At 39.6% G+C, this 17434-nt stretch overlaps 1 protein-coding gene across 1 annotated transcript in view; it reads right to left on the minus strand.

Annotated features, from left to right (window-relative positions):
* LOC119424153 (transformation/transcription domain-associated protein) overlaps positions 1-17434 on the minus strand; it is a 144245-nt gene that overhangs the window by 40033 nt on the left and 86778 nt on the right. Inside the window, exons 55-59 of the mRNA XM_037691621.1 lie at positions 9862-10053; positions 6815-7010; positions 6045-6163; positions 5770-5916; positions 3387-3487 (exon numbers count right to left, since the gene is read on the minus strand). Of these exons, the coding sequence (XP_037547549.1) occupies positions 3387-3487; positions 5770-5916; positions 6045-6163; positions 6815-7010; positions 9862-10053 (755 nt within the window). The remainder of the gene's footprint in view (positions 1-3386; positions 3488-5769; positions 5917-6044; positions 6164-6814; positions 7011-9861; positions 10054-17434) is intronic.

Here is a 17434-nt window from a genome sequence, read left to right on the forward strand (position 1 = left end):
TGTTCGAGTGTCGTCATTGTGTTAGAGTAAATGTCATGAATAAATTTGACATTAAACATAATCTAAGTTGAAGTGTTACATCATTTTCAGCCCCTTTTTGGCATCTGTATTTGGTATCAGGCCAAACTGACAAAGACCGTGCAGAATAATGTAGTAATTTAATTCCACAGCAGAGAAAGACATGTAGTCTCTGTAAGTAGGTCTAGGGAAAAAAAATATCGGTATTGGTCATCGGCCAAATAAGTTTTAACATATTGGCATATCGGATATTGGCCAAAAATCCAATACTGTGCATCCCTAGTAAACTTACTGACTCATAAAAACTCGAACAGTACTGGAAAAGTGTGAAAACTCTTGCACCAATTGGCACAATTTTTATTTGCTGTAAGGATCCTTTTCAAAATGTAATACTTAAGTAAAAATCTTTGGAATATTCAGCTGATTTTGGTTATTTTTATTATCAAATTTAAAAAAATTAATGTTTTATAGATGGTTTAGTAATAAACAAATATATATATGTTAAGGTTACAATTTTTTGTATCTTGTTGACTTTTATTTTCTAGAATTTGGAGTTGTAAGTGACGGGTGTCAGACAAATTAGGTAAGACTAGTCAGTAAACAGTCATTTTTATGTGGCAAAGCTAAGAAGCCTTCATTTAAGCAATATGGTTTTAATCTATGTGAATATTGTTGTCAAGGTATTATTTTGTTATATTAAAACTGGATTATCTTCAATCATCATAAATAATTCATTTATAGAAAAATAAAACTACAACATAAAGACTGTATGAAGCTATAAACATATAGCAAAATAAAATAAAAAACTACCACAGTGCAATAAAAAAAGGTGTTTCAAGTTTTTATTGTGACATTTGAAACCCATCAGTCATATCTAAATTTCTATTTACAAACAATTTAATAATAGCAGGAAGCAGAGAGGTGAAACCTGGCAGCAGACCTAAGTCTTGACGGCTCAATTCTTGCTGACAAGAAACTAAATTTTGAACCATCAGCTATTTTCACAACGCTAGGCGGCTTCCATTTGCTCACTGGCACGCAGTTTGAATAATTTTTGCACAACGTTCAGCCTCCGATTAATAAATAAGAAGCAGGAAGCACAAGACCCACTACCTCCCGTCAAAACAAGGAGACAGGTCTGTCAAATAAAAAGTCCTACTGAGTTGCAGTTGGGAAGTGGTCCTCCATTTTAGGAGCACATCCAAACTACTCCTGCACTTACTAACAGCGAAATGCCTCCCCAACCAATCAATTAAAATGTGTTATTATGGGAGGCATTTTGGCATGTGATTAAAAAACGGGAGCTTGATTGCTGTGGGAGCGAGAGCCGAAGACCCTCCAGTAATACTTAATGGGGTTTCCTCGTCACTTTGCAAGTGTTAAAGTACATGAAGAGTTTCTACTACCTGCTCAACAGGAGAACACCCAACGGATGCCAAATCTCTGACACCCATTTAATTGAATGATCCCAAAATCCTTAGCATATGTAGCTATGTGCATACACAAATCAAACCCCTAACCTCCACTCTGCTAAGTCTCCCATCCGTGCGGTGGGGGGGGGGACTTAATGATTGCTATAAACCCTACTGAGGTGGAGGCAAGTTCTGCTGATCCCAGAGATTCCTGTAAATTGCCCAGAGTTAATTATTGAGCTGCATATATGTTTAATAAGCTTCCCTGAATTTGTCTTTCGCCCCCTCGGGACCCCATGTCATGTCAAAGATGATGGGCGAATGTGGGGGTGGGGAGTCTGTGAGGGGTGTTGGTAAACATGGTAACAGCAGCTGCTTGCTCCAAAGGCAAACCCTGCATCCAAAAAACAATAAACTGACTCCATCACGAGCTGACGATAGACTAGGGGTTGGTTCTAGGACATCTCGTGAGTTTTAACATTCACGTCGACTAGTCGCAGTCACGTGATTGTGTCACGTGATCAGCGCTGGCTACAAAATGGATTCTTCCAAGCAGACGGAAGGCGAGGAGCAGGCCAAGTCTTGGCAAACAGGTAGAAATTCATCAACAGTGTGAAAGTATTTCACTAAAGATGACTCTTCTGGTTCAACTAGAGTAAAATGCAAAATCTGCAACGTGGATTAAATAAAATAAAACTAAAAAGAGAGGGGCGGGAGGTGGTGCGTGGTTTTTAAAACAAATTTATTTAATCTACTGGTGAATTAAATAAAATAAAACTAAAAACAGGGGCGGGAGGTGGTGCGAGTTTATTTTATTTTTTTTATTGTATTTAATCCAATGGTGGATTAAATAAAACAAAACTAAAAACAGGGAGGCGGGCAGTGGTGCGCGGTGGTTTTTATTTTATTTAATCCACTGGCAGATTAAATAAAATAGAAACTAAAAACACTGGGGCGGGGAGTGGTGGAATCCACCGGTGCGTGGTGGTTTTTATTTTATTTAATCCACTGGTGGAATAAGCAAAATAAAACTAAAAACACGGGGGCGGGCTGTGGCACACAGTGGTTTTTACTTTATTTAATCCACTGGTGAATTAAATAAAACTAAAAACAGGGGGGTGGGCAGTGGTGCACGGTGGTTTCTATTTTATTTAATCCACTGGCAGATTAAATAAAAATAAAAACAGGGAGGCGGGCAGTGGAATGCTGTGGTTTTTATTTTATTTAATCCACTGGTGGATTAAATAAAATAAAAACAGGGAGGCGGGCAGTGGTGCACGGTGGTTTTTATTTTATTTAATCCACTGGCAGATTAAATAAAATAGAAACTAAAAACACTGGGGCGGGCAGTGGTGGAATCCACCGGTGCGTGGTGGTTTTTATTTTATTTAATCCACTGGTGGAATAAGTAAAATAAAACTAAAAACACGGGGCGGGCAGTGGTGCGCGGTGGTTTTTATTTTATTTAATCCATGGTGGTGGATTCCTGCCCCCTGTTTTTAGCCTCGTTTTTTAAGTGCCGCACGTTTCTTTCTCTTTTGCAGCTTAATAATCGTTTTGGTTTTCCCGTGACTTATTTTGCAGTATAATAAATGGTAGGAGCATAAATGTACGCTCCCAATGTTTTCTTGTTCTTTTTTTTTTGTAAATAATAAATTACATTTTTTTGTGAATATGATATAGCGTATTGAGTTCCTATGACATCAAAGCGACTAGTCGACTCAACTTTTATCATGTTGAAGTTGACTTTAGAAAATATGTAGTCGTTCAACCCCTACAATAGACAACATCTTACATTGGAGGTGAGAAGTGACACAAACGTGACGGATTAGTAGAAGCAGATAAAACATTCACACAAACAGAAGGGACAGGTAAAGATTCAGGATGTTCCAGATGTGAAGCTGGAAACAAATTGACTGTAAAAGTTGTCAAAAGCAAAACAGCTGGAGGACATACTTGTTTATTTGTGCCAGGAACATGCCCTTCAGAGCGTAGAACTCGGCTGTCATCTCTTTGGTAAAATACTTCAGGTTAGTCGACTCGATCACCTCTAAACCCTGAGAAAAAAAAGTAATAACATCAAGATGAGGGCAACTCCAAACAAAACTGCAAAACGAAAAGTTTTGCGGGAAGAAGAAAAAACAAAAAGACAGCATCACCGCGCCTTCCATAAGAACGCGTGAAAAAACAAACAAACTCCTCACTGTTCATTAAGAAGCGAGGACAAAAAGGTATTAGGGGGAACTAAAATTCCATTACGGTGACTCCCTGATTAGGTGTCTCCTATGTACTGCTGTGACAAACGATGTGTAGCAGGAGAAAGAGACGGAGAGAACTAGAGAAGAGAAAGAACAGAGAGAGAGAACAATGTCTGCTGGCAATTTTTAATGACTTGTGGTGTGCTGAACAGCTTCTATTAATCAGAGTGCTCTGTGGGCTTAAGAGCAAGCTCATGAGTTACACTCTCTTATAAGTCTCAGAGCTATAACCTGTCACCTGCAGCCACCCCAAACCCTTCTTGCTCTTACTGCTTTTCACACAAAGTAACCCGAACTGTGCCAGCAGCAACTGAGAACTGAACCAAGCCCAGCAAATGGGTTGAAATAATGTCAATATTAAAAACTTTTAATAAGAACTAGTATTGTCGAACCTTGGAACATTGTGTGTGATTCCATGCATGCGTGTGTGCTGTGTTAAGTTAATGCTTAGAGGATAAGTTTGGGAAAAACTCTCAGCTACATCAATTTTGACCTGAATATCTTAAAAACTGACCAATAGCCATTTTTGTGTTGTTCAAAGTTTATTAGCTGTGGTAGCCGACATGGATCAAACTGACTCCAAATGTTAATCGGCTGTCGATGTCCACCCACTTTTTGAAGGTTTCCTTAAAAGTGGTTATGGAGATATTTTGCTAACAGACAAACTGCGTTGACAACAGTTAGCGCTGAGGTTTAAACCAAAGCTCTCTTGCGATGATTAGCTCTTGTGCTGTGAATGTGTCTCGGGTACGACAGCAAATCGGAGTCTAGTTCTTGTGAATTTGAATGAGTTAAAGCCATTTTCCTGTTTTCTAAGGCGAGTTGGTTGATGCGGCCATCTTGAATCCTGATGGATTCATGGAGGAATGGGTAAGATCCAAAAGTTAATCAGTTTAGACGCACATCTAAAAACTACTTTCTGCAAATAGTGGGAATGTTTCTGAAGCATCCACACTATTGTGATCCATTTTTCTTCTATAAGTTTTTCTGCATCTTTCTCGTTCCACAATTTTTGTGCAATTTCAACAAATCATGAAACGTTCAGCTCTTCCAGGACAATCCTGCTGTGACTTTTGGTATTGGCGCAGATTTAGCTTTTTGAAATATTTAGCCCATTCTGGTATTTTTTTTTTTTCTCATAGAAAATGAATTGAGCTAATTTTACATCCTTCAAAAATTTAGATATGTTCACAGTTCTGGTCCCGCTTCTTTCAGCTTCCTTGTGCAAATGTAAACATTTTTTTCAGCTACTTTTAGCTGTTTTTTTTCCCCCCAGCTTTTTTGTATTCATTTCAGATTCTTTCTGCTAACTGTAACACTTTTGTGCATCTTCTAACTTCTTTCTGCTCATTTCAGCTTGTTATGCTCCTTTCAGCTTATTTCTGCAAGTTTCAGCTTTTCCTGCTATTTGAGCTATATATAACTGTTTTATGCTCATTTTTAGTTTTTTCAGCTAATTCTAATTTTTTTGTACTCATTTCAACTTTTTTAAGCTTAATTCAGCAAAACTGTGCTCTCTCCACTTGCTTATGGTAATTTAGGCTGCATTTTTAGCTACTATTGAGCTGGGTTTTTTTTTTGCAAATTTCTACCTTTTTACGATAGTTTCCACTTTTTTGGTTTTATTTCTGATTCTTTCAGCCTAATTGGACACAACTGTGTTCTCTCCACTTCTTTCTGGTAATTTAAGCTTATTTTGCTTTTTTTTTTTTTTTAGCTACTATTCACTTATTTTTTTCTAATTTCAACTTTTTTTGTGCTCGTTTCTGCTAATTCGGCAAATGTGTTATTTCTGCTTTCTTCTGCTAACATGGGCTTGTGCTGCCATTTCAGCTACATTTCAGCATGTTTTGAGCTAGTTTCAGCTGCTTTTCAGCAAGTTCTTCAGCAATACGCATTTACACTGCATTTTCGCCAGAAATGCAACGTCTCTAGTTTCATTTAAAATTCTCCAGTGGTTCAAAACATACAGAGACACACAAATACGCATACATGGACATGATTAAAAACAATATCAACCTCCGATAAAACATCTTAAAAATTGACCGGTTGTTAAATGTCACGTGGAACAGAGATCTCACCTGCATGCATTCATTCTTGCCCATTACACCAGCCAGCTGCAAATAACACTTGACCTGCTGTCTAATCTTCTGGAAGCAGTCAACGATGGGCACCGTGGGGATGGTATGGATTCGACTTAAAATGTCTAAGGCCACATTCACCAACCCCTTTAATAAAAACAGTATGACATTGTCTCATCAGTACCAGATACCAATATGCATGCTTCAAAATGATAAATGTCATTCTTTGATCTACTTTGCTTTAATTAAAGAAGACCTTTGAGCCTGAACAGTACCTGTTTGCGAGCTATCTTCCCATACTGAATGATAGCAGAAGCCGAGGCATGAACTCCCAACATGGCGTTGTTGTTATTTGGGTCGTGTTGTGTGTTTGTCTCATACGCTGTCACGATGGCTGTAGACACAAACATAAAGAAGGCGTTTTTCTTTATATAGGTGACAAAGTGAATAAAGAACAAGATGAAGAGTGAAGATCCTGCAGCCCTCTAAAGCTACGCTGTCATAATGCTGAGGAGGGCACCAGGGACGCTGAACATATTGAACAGTAAATGAACCGTGGTGATGAATTTCATCAAGAAAACTCCATTTCACTTTGGCTTTGAAGGCTGTCATGTATAAATGAGGTGAGTTTTATTGGCGTGGTGCAGCCAAACAACACTATCATTATTTTAGCCCTCATCGTGTGAGCTGGAGCTCAACTTGCTTGAGACATCACATTTTGCAGTGGCTGCCTCTCTGAATGGCTTCAAAATCACTGCTGGAGAGATGCTGGGCACTAGGCAAGGTAAAGATGTGGGAGTCAGCGTATGTGTGCTTTAGTGAGATGACATTTGGAAGCGCACAGGCACCCTGAGTGTTCTTCGCAACGTGGCCTTTTTAAGAAGAGCCCTTCCTATAACTCATGCAAAGCAAAGCAACAACCTGAGCGCGTGTCTACAGTAAGGAGGCATCCTGCAGCACACGCACTGTCTCTAAGAAAGATGGTACTCTACTTCCTGGCATCTCTTTTAAAGGCGGTCTGATCCCGAGGATCAGGATGCCGTACCTTGGTAGTGGTGTTGGCGCCACATGAATATGCTGCTCCAGTGGGAGAGGTCGTCAGAAACAATAGGCAGTCGATTCCTCCAGGTCTTCACCACGGTCTTCATGTCGTGCAGGCTGGTGTTGCGGCCCAGGTTTGTAGGCTGAAGTCCTGCATTAATCTGAGCTGCTTCCTGCAGCTCAATGATCTGCTGCGCCGCCTGGGGAGGAATGATGAATTAAAACACGAGGCTCACCTTTCTCTTTATTGCATCTTTCATAAAGCCCTCGTGATTATCTTCACACTCATGTCATGAAAATTTTAAATTAAAATATGTAACCTTTAATTGTGTGAATGCTCATGAAGCAGTCACACTATTGCGAACCATTTTTCTTTCGGACGTTTTTCGGCGCGATGCTCGTCCCGCAATTTTCAAGCAACTTCAACAACTTGTATATCAAACCGCTCAGCTCGTTCAGGACAATCCTGCTATGACTTGATTATTGGTGCAGCTTTAGCTTTTTGAAATATTTAGCCTTTATGACACTTTTTTCCTCAATGAAAATGAATTGAGCTCATTTTACATCCTTGAAATCTTTAGATCCGTTTACAACCTTTTACTGCTCCTTTCACATTTTGTTCTGCTTTTTCCATAGCTTCCTTGTGTAAATTTAAACTTTTTCCAGCTACTTTCAGCTGTTTTGTGCTCCTTTCAGATTCTTTCTGCTAACTACAACATTTTTGTGCTTCTTCTAACTTCTTTCTGCCAATTTCAGCTTGTTATGCTCCTTTCAGCTGATTTCTGCAAATTTCATCTTTTTCTGCTATTTCAGCTATTTAGCCGTTTAACGCAAATTTTAGTTTTTTCAGCTAATTCCACTTTTTTTGTTGCACACATTTCAACTTTTTTTTTTAGCCAAATTCGGCAAAAATGTGTTTTCACCATTTCCTTCTGGTAATTCAAGCTTCTTTCAGCCTTTTTTAAGCTACTGTTCAGTTGGTTTTATGCTAATTTAAGCTTTTTTCAAGTAATTTCCACTTTTTTGTGCTCATTTCTGCTTCTTTCAGCAAGCGTTATTTCCGGTTTCATCTGATAATTTAAGCTTGATCTAAATTTTCAGCTACCTTTTTAACAGTCTTGCTAATTCCAACTGTTTTCAGATAAATTCAAGTTTTTCATGGTAATTTCTTCTACTTGCGGCCTAATTAAATTACTTCTGCTAATTTCAACTTGTTATGCTACTTTCAGCTTATTTCAGCTACTTTTAGTTATTCCAGCTACTATTTAGCTGTTGTTATGCTAATATTAGCTTTCTTAGCTAAATCCACATTTTTTTGCACTCATTTCAACTTTTGTATTCTTTCTTTCTCCTGCTGATTTCCACTTGTTCTACATTTTCAGCAGTTTTTTATTTTTAGCAAGTCTTTCAGCAATAAGCATTCATTTGAAGGAAATACAATTTCTCTAGTTATACATACAATAGTCAGTCAGCACGATTCAATAAGAAAACGTTTCTCGTTGAGATGACGCTGGATTTTGTTTAAAGTCAAACATTTTGTTGTACCAGTGCTGCACTACACGAGGAATGGGCAGTGTTTTGTTTTTTTTTTGGTCTATTTTAAATCAGTCTACTTTAAATTGTCCCTTCACACAACAAACAAATGAAACAACACAGAGTGTCCTAGCAATAGTTTCTGCCATCATAGTTTATTTTGAAAAGACTATAAAGTAAAAACTATGATTCCGGGTCAGCTCATCTTTACTGACAGAATACATGCATCAGGCCCATTTGAGAAATTAAGAGAAAATTAGTGTAAAGTAAAAATATTAAATGTAGAAAAAGACCTCATGTTTGCATCATAAATTTAGTGCAGCGCAATTTGTAAAGCCACAAAATAAAAGTTAGAAGCACAGCATTTGAAAATGTCTTCCTACATCACTTCCATAGCTAATCTGCCCAAAAAAAGACAAATAGAGTCAGGGAGATGGGAAAATAGGAAAATGATAAGTGAGGGCTTCTTTCTTATTCCCTGAAAAGAAGCCTCATTGATTGGCCCGGAGCAGCTTTTTGAACATTTAATCAATCATTCCATTATAACTCTTCATCAATCAATATTAACGTCAGCTGTCGTAATCAATAGTGAGGGTGATAATCCATTGATCGCCGGTTACTGCTGGGAGCTCGGATTAGATGATAACTTGATTCAAATAGTATCTGAAGCCCAGAGTATTTGCAAAGTCTGGGTTTTCTCAGCCTGCATGGTCCGTGGAGTCCTGAAGTTGTGATTTAGAGTTTGGAATAGAGATTTACAACAAGTCGCTCAGCTGGGAGCACGAAGAAATGGCTTGTTTTCCTGTGGCTTGGGTAAATAATTGAACTCCATATGAGTGCACACACGTTCCCACTAACAAAGAACGAAGTCAGAGCAACCAAATACCCATTTTCACAAGATAAATATTGTGAATCAGAGCAGCAAGGAAGATTTAACCCATCCTACATGGAAATGAAATCTCCCAAAACAAAATAAATTGCGCAGCGCAATATTTTTCACAATTATCTGTTCATATCAGCTGATGGTCCACTTTCAACCTTCATTCAGACTATCCCATTCATCATGCAAATGTAATTCTGCTACACGTATTTAATCAAACACTATCTGATGGCAGGGAAGTAATTACAGGAATTCTAAACTACCTCTCCTTCTTTCTTCTTCTCTCTAGATGTTCCTCTTTTCTGTTCACTTCTCACTTTTTTCAGTCTTCCTGCTTTTCCATTCGTCTTTTATCCTCCCATTTCTGCCCCATCTATTGTAATTTCTTTGGGTGGAATTAAAGAAGCTTAAAGGGCTTTTCATTTTGTTTCCATCTTCCCAGTTTTACACAAAGAAGTGAGGGAGGGAGATAAAGGCTGTTATCAGCGTTGCTCAACAGCAGTGTTTTAGAGCTGTTGATGATCTCTTGACATCTTGCATCTTCTCAAGTACTTATCACAATAAACCGACTTCCTCCATGCTAATCTGATCAAGCATGAGCTTATGAAGAGTGAAACTTGTGTGTTTAGTGTGCTGACCTGCAGCAGTGGCGTGTGCACGTGGGAAACAATGTGAGGCAACCTCCTCCACTCGCGGATGGCCAGGCTAGAGGCCATCTCCACCAGCCGCTCGATGAAGTTGAGCTGCTGCTCCTCGGGGTTGCAGATAGCCAGATATCCGCGGTGCATGTTCACCTTCCACGCCATCTCCTTGGGACAGCTGAGCTCCACCTGGAAGGACCCACACAAATCATTTTCATACTAAACAAATTTCAGCTGTGGGTTTTAGTGCTTACACAACGTAAATACAGTAGTCCCTCGCTACGTCACGGCTCGTTTTTCGCGGACTCGCTCTATCGTGGTTTTTCAAAATAAGACTGGACATGACACACAATTGACTGATTGATGGATGAGCTGCACGATTGGTATGGATATTTTAATTAAAACAAATTATTTTAAATTATTTATCCCCTCCTGCAGCCCGTGTGCAACCCACAGCTTCGGAGTTCCCTCTTGCAGCTGATCAGCTGATCTCTGCTCTGCCGCAGAGAAGTGGGCATGGCCGATTGCAGCAGAGGCAGAGAGTTTAGAAACTATGTTTAGAATATTGCAAGAGTGATGTGATATATATATATATATATATATATATATTAGGAATGTGCGATATGGCATAAAATTCATATCACGATATGTATTGTGAAGGGTGGCGATAACGATATATATCGCAATATGTTTTTGGTATAAAACTTGCTAAAAAAAAAGCATAGGGTGTCCTTTTGCCATCATATATTTTCAATTAAGAAAATTCCACTACTAGGTCCAGAGAGTTTTTAAATAATAAACAAATCAAGTATTACGCTTCTTTCTTGTAGTGCAAAAGATATCAAATGTAGTTTTAGCCATATGTTTTAAACAAAAAAATATGTTGTTAACTCTTAACAGTTTCCAGTCTTACTTAAGAAATGCGTTTTGCGCATGCGTCAGAAAACGGCAACACTACGGCAAGCCGGCTGTAGTTAGCTTGTAGCTTCGCTACTTAGCTCTCGAAGAAAAGACTTTAACGCCTCTTGCACACAGTTTTTAACTAAAAAAAAAAAAAAGTAACGATTAAACTGACAACTTTGATTTTACATCAGATACAGCATTACTGCGGTTAGCCGGTAGAAGACAGATCTCTACCATAGGCCAAATTTCTATAGTTTCTACCGTATACCGTATATATTGCGCATTCCTAATATATATATATATATATATATATATATATGTGTGTGTGTGTGTGTGTATGTATGTATGTAAATACTAAAATAAACTAATACTTACTACATGTACTACTATTCCTACTTCACGGTTTTTCACTTATCGCAGGGCTTGGGACTACTGCATTGAGATAATTCTCAAACACACTGTAAGATTTGGTGAATGAGGGTTTCATTAAAGTGTGACTGTAATTTGTTTGTTGTCATTTTGTTGCTTTGTCAATCACTTTATTCAGACATCTTCAGCTTTGCTCATTGTACAAAATCCATCCATCCATCCATTTTCTTTACCCGTTTATTCCATTTTGGGTCACGGGGGTCGCTGGTGCCCATGTCCAGCAATCACTGTGCGAGGGGCGGGGTACACCCTGGACGGGTCGCAAGTCCATCACAGGGCCACATAGAGACAAACGAGACAAACAACCATTCACTCTCTCACTCACACCTAGGGACAATTTAGAGTTACCAATCAGCCTAACATGCATGTTTTTTTTTTTGGTCTGTGGGAGGAAACCGGAGTACCCGGAGAAAACCCACGCATGCACGGAGAGAACATGCAAACTCCACCCAGAAAGGCCCCTGGACCGGGGTTTGAACCAAGGACCTGCTCGCTGAGAGGCAGCAGCTCTACCAGTTGCGCCACCGTGCTGCCCCATTGTACAAAATAAAATTATTAATTTTATGATTTTTCTTTGGGGAAAAAAAAGAAAAATTAATTACACAACGGCACAAAATACGTACCAAAAATATATTGCAGCAAGAACAACAACATTTAAAGGATATTGTTTGTATGTTTTACAGTATGTGCTAAACTTAAGGCCCGCAGGCCAGAATCGGCCACAGTTCTTTATTTCCTGACCCACAAGATTATATTTTTTTATTGTATTAGAACTGAGCTGCCATTCTGTGGCAGAATGCATCTCGACTGAATCACTTTTTGCATAAAAAATGAGAATGAAAGAGAATTAAGAAGTATTTGAATTGGGCCAATTAAACCTGATGAGGCTGCAAACACGAACAGATATCAGATGTCTGATTTGCCTTAATGAGCATCAGAGTCAGCTTATTTTTTTTATTTACTGTGATTTTTATTATTATTTTGTTTTCAACAAAACTAAAAGGTGGATGCTTGGATTTTTTTATTGAAGAATTTATTGAAATGAAATGTGATGAAAATAAAACTGCTGAAAGAAAGCAATGGATTAAAAAAATTAATTCAAACTTTATTTATACAGGTTAGTCTCATTGACTCATTTGCAAAAAAGACATGTATGGATAAAAAATATATGTTTATGGTGTCTTAAAATTATGTTATTTCTTTAGCCAACAGGTTGTTTGTTCTAAATTTCATGTTAAATTTAATTCATATTTCTCATAAAGAATTGAACATCTTACTATAGTGATTATCTTATTCACCATCTAGGACGAAGTTTATTATCATAATTATATTACTGAATTTGTTGTCCCTGGTTTTAGCGTGTTTTGAATGAGAAAACAAAAGTTAGCCCATAAAATCCATTTTGAATCTAATCTGATCAGAAAGGAGCCAATTAACAGAAAACATGTGTATGTTGTCAACTAGAATACAAATCTTGGTAGATTTTTAAAGAGTTCAAGTTCAAGTCAAATTTATTGTCATTCTCATCACATGTGGTTCATGAGGTGGAACAAAATTATGTACTCAGGGTCTCAGTTACACCCAGAAATAGCAAAAATAGAAAGTATAAAAATAAACAGTATATAAAGATCTAAGATATATGCTAAATGACGTCAACAGATTTGAGTTTGTATATAACTGATGCAAATCTATGGAAATCAGGGCAGCCAATGGTCAACATGCAATGCAGACTTTGATTTTAGGTCAATAAGACTGTTTTATTTAAGAATACTAATAGTTGCTTAACTTAAACATATTTAACAACCATTCAAAGAACTTGTACTCTTGTACACAGAAATTATATTGCAAATTGCCTAAAACGTTAAGTTGAGGACCACAGTGAGTTGGCTGTAGCAGCTGCTGCTGCATCTTTATTTTCCTACTTGGCCACTGATCACGTGTGGCCAATTGTAGATTTTTCAATGTGGCCACTAAAGGCACATTACTTGAGCCGCTCTACCATTGATACGAGCGTTTACACTCGGCTCTTGTCTCATCAGTTCTTCTCAGGTATAGGTGATCCACTGTGACTTGTTTCCCGCTCTGTGGGCGGGATCGTCAATGCAAAGTTGGTGGAATCATAACTGGTCATTGTGTGTGAACCATTCCGCCCACTGTGGTCCTTAATCACCCTATAATCAGACTTCAATTTCTTTAGCTTATCCTGGCACTGTTTAAAAGTCCGGGTGTAGCCATGCTGCACCATCATCTCTGATATCTCTCTGTAAATGTGTTCATTTCTTGTATGTCAGTACAATCAGACAGGAAGTGGAGGTTCAGATGTACCGTATTTTCCAGCGTATAAGTCAGTTTTTTGCTTTGATTTGTCAGTAAGACTTATATACCGAAGCGACTTATATACGTTTTTTTCCCCCATATTCATAACGCGATTTTTGATTGACGATTTAAATTTCTAAGAACTGCAACAGCGAGTCCTCCCGTGCGCGCTCGCTTCACTCAGCTGGTGCAGGCGGAGGAACGCTGGAGAGCTAGCGGCTCCGGCCACGAAGGATGTTTGGATGGATAGATGGATGGCGCTGTGCCACCCAGACAAAATGAAGTTGTTTTGACCATTAAAGTGCATTTATTAAGGAAAAGTTAAACTGAGACTCACCTTTGGTATAATGCCGAGCAAACAAATAACCGTTTTAAGTTTAAATCTGGTTAAAGTTCTAAGAACTGCAACAGCGAGTCCTCCCGTGTGCGCTCGCTTCACTCCGCTGGTGCAGGTGGAGGAACGCTGGAGAGCTAGCGGCTCCGGCCACGAAGGATGTTTGGATGGATAGATGGATGGCGCTGTGCCACCCTGACAAAATGAAGTTGTTTTGACCATTAAATAAATGCATAATAAACGCGACACGTCAGCGATGACGCATAATAAATACGACTCATAAGCCAAAGCGACTTATACGCCAGAAAATACGGTAGTTTGCAGTTTTGATGGGCGGATCATGCAGTGATGTAGCTCTGCTGGCCAATCAACAGCTGCTGTCTGCTTATGTCAAAATCGCCACCTCAGAGCAGTTTGCTTAGAACCACAAACAAGATGGTCCCATAAACTGAGCTGAGTGGGGTGGGTGCTGGCAGTGGGCAGACCCTTAACTGGTGCGGTGTGATGCGGAACTGATTAGAGCAAGACAGTGGGGCAAAGCGTCATTGGTCTTTTTCTAGAATTTTGTGCATACCTTCTTCAACCTTGTACCTTCAAAAATATCTACCAGAATCTTATTCATAGGTAGCAAGTTTATAATTTCATTAATGCACTGATGTTTATGTAGACCTTGATTTATACTGAGCTATGACACATAATAAAAAAATATGTGATAAAATAAAAACCTGAGGTGCAGGTTGAAGCCGAAACAGATTACTTAAATTTGTTTAAAATAGGTGGCAAATTCCCCAGGAAGTGACACACCTCGTGTTCATGGTGAGCTGTTCTTTGTGCATCTTTGTCTCCGTGATGTCAAGCTGAATTACGCATACTCTTCACAAGGCTGTGATGTGGCAGCTTTAATTAAATGAAAACATCCGAAGGGAAGGAGCCTGAGTCATTTTCCTTGTATAATTTGCCACTTAGATAAATGCACAACAATATTGTTTGCGGTTTCATTTTCTAACAGTTTCAGCTTGTACTAATGACTAATAAACCTTACGAGCCCGGCACAGAGGCGGAGAGGTAGAAAAGGTCCTGCTATTGATTAAAACGCTGAGTGCATTAACACTAAACAAATAATAGCCATGGGGAGCCTCTTACATCACACCTGCATCAAGCTGTTTAGTGTTTATAGGTCACTGACAGCAACACGGAACGAGAGAAGGCCAATAAGAAAAGTGAAAAAAGTAGGTGTGTATCTGTGTTAGCGCTTCCTCTGCTGGAGGAAATTACAGTGATCGGTCAAAATGCAGTTATCAGGGGTGAGGCTTGATGAATATCCTTGAGACAAGGCTGCCCTTATCAAGAGCGAGCTTTAATTGAAAGCAGGGACATTTGGACTTTGCCTCTGAGCTGTTGAGAGGTCTGCAGGTAGGAAACTGAAAGCCTCATTCCTTTCCTCCACTATAAAACAAATCACCCCGCAGCAGATGCTGAAGTAATTATTCACTCACACAGCTGCCATAAATATTCACAACCAAAGATATGATGCAAAAAACAAAAAGATGGGGGGAAAGTAAAAAAAAATAAATAGATCAAAAGTAAAACAAAACTACGTTAAGAAGAAAAACTAGGGAGACAAGACAAGCGACAGGAGTGAACACACAGGAGGAAAGGACTGAAACGAGAAGGGAAGGATATAGTGGAGATGATGTTGCCATCCAAACAATTTAATTAGATGTCGCCTAAGGACAGAACGGCTGGATGGATTGGTTCCAAGTCTCCTTGAAAGAGCAAAGCAGGCGTATTTGTTATATGTCAGGCTCTATCACACACCTGCCACCCATCTACATTTTGTTTCAGGAAACATGAAGCTACTAAATTCACACACAAACCAGCTGAACAGCATTTCCACAGCTTTACAGTCTCATCTTTCACTCTCCAGGAGGTGTCGGATTACAGAGGGGCTGGACAGCACCAATACCAACTTACCATACGTATACAAACTGTTATAGGGTCCATGTTTAAAATAAAACACTACACAGGAAAGTATTCAGCTGAGTTACTTTGGACCTTTATGTTCAGAACCATTACAGGCAAATGTTGTTTGTGTAAGGGATGCACGATATTATCGGCATGGTATTGACCGATATTAGACAACCCAGTGACAAGGATGCCTGCAGTGCCAGCACGTTATGATGTCACATGCGCTGTCGAGTTTAGATTTGTGAATATTTACAAATTTGCACTGTTCAAGTGTTGTCATTGTGTTAGTGAGAATAAAACTCATGAATAAATTTGACAATAAACATAATCCAAGTTGAAGTGCTGCATCATTGTCAGCCCCCTTTTTGGCATCTGCATTTGGTAGCAGGCCAAATCGACAAAGACCATCCATCCATCCATCATCTTCCACTTATTCCGAAGTCGGGTCACGGGGGCAGCAGCTTGAGCAGGGAGGACCAGACATCTCTTTCCACAGCCACCTCTTCCAGCTCTTCTGGGAGGATTTCAAGGCGTTCCCAGGCCAACCGAGAAACATAGTCTCTCCAGCGTGTCCTGGGTCTTCCCTGGGGTCTCCTTCCAGTTGGACATGCCCGAAGCACCTCTCTAGGGAGGCGCCCAGGGGGCATCCTTACCAGATGCCCGAAACACCTCAACTGGCTCCTCTCGACGTGGGGGAGTAGCGGTTCTACTCTGAGTCTCTCCTAGATAACTGAACTTCTCACCATATCTCTAAGGGAGAGTCCAGCTACCCTGCAGAGAAAACTCATTTCAACCGCCTGTATCCACGATCTCTTTCTTTCGGTCACTACCCAGAGCTCATGACCATAGGTGAGGGTAGGAACATAGACCGACCGGTAAACAAAGAGCTTTGCCTTACAGCTCACCTCTCTCTTCACCACAACGGACCGGTACAGAGTCAAGAACCATGCAGGATAATGTATTTTAACTCCACAGCAGAGAACGCTAGTCTCTCTAAGTAGGTCTAGGGGAAAAAAATATCGTTATTGGTATCGGTTAACGGCCAAATAAGTTTTAACATATCAGCAAATCGGATATCGGCCAAAAATCCAATAACGTGCATCCCTAGTTTGTATGTATCTGTATACACAGCGGTCCCTCACTTTTTGTGGGGGTTATGTTCCAGACAACTCAGTGATAGGTGAAAATCCGTGAAGTAGGGACGTTATATTTATTTTAGTATTTATACATATTCTAAGACTTTATAAACCCTTCCCACACTCTTCCTAACAATGTTCTAAACTCTCTAAACACTCTCAAAGAGCACTGCAAAAGATAGATTGGTGCTACGGTTACTGAGCTAATAAGCACCCAGAGGTGAACTGGCCATCGGGAGCATCGGGACATTTTCCGGTTTGGGTTTGGCTCGATTCGGGTCGGCTAGGTTCAGGTCACGCTAGATTATTTTAAATAAAGAATTTGTGCCGCTCACTCTGGTATCCGCCTCAATGAAGCTTCCACAGCAGCGATGGGGAAAGACAGACCCCATCCCGCCCCTCCTTTCTTTTTTTTAGGCTGACAGCCTCAAAAAGAGAAAGGAAGGGACGCCTCAGCGATCACTGAACGGCCAGGCCACTGGGA

The sequence above is a fragment of the Nematolebias whitei genome, chromosome 17 (assembly GCF_014905685.2).
Source record: "Nematolebias whitei isolate Nwh7 chromosome 17, NemWhi1, whole genome shotgun sequence".
Lineage (NCBI taxonomy): Eukaryota > Metazoa > Chordata > Actinopteri > Cyprinodontiformes > Rivulidae > Nematolebias > Nematolebias whitei.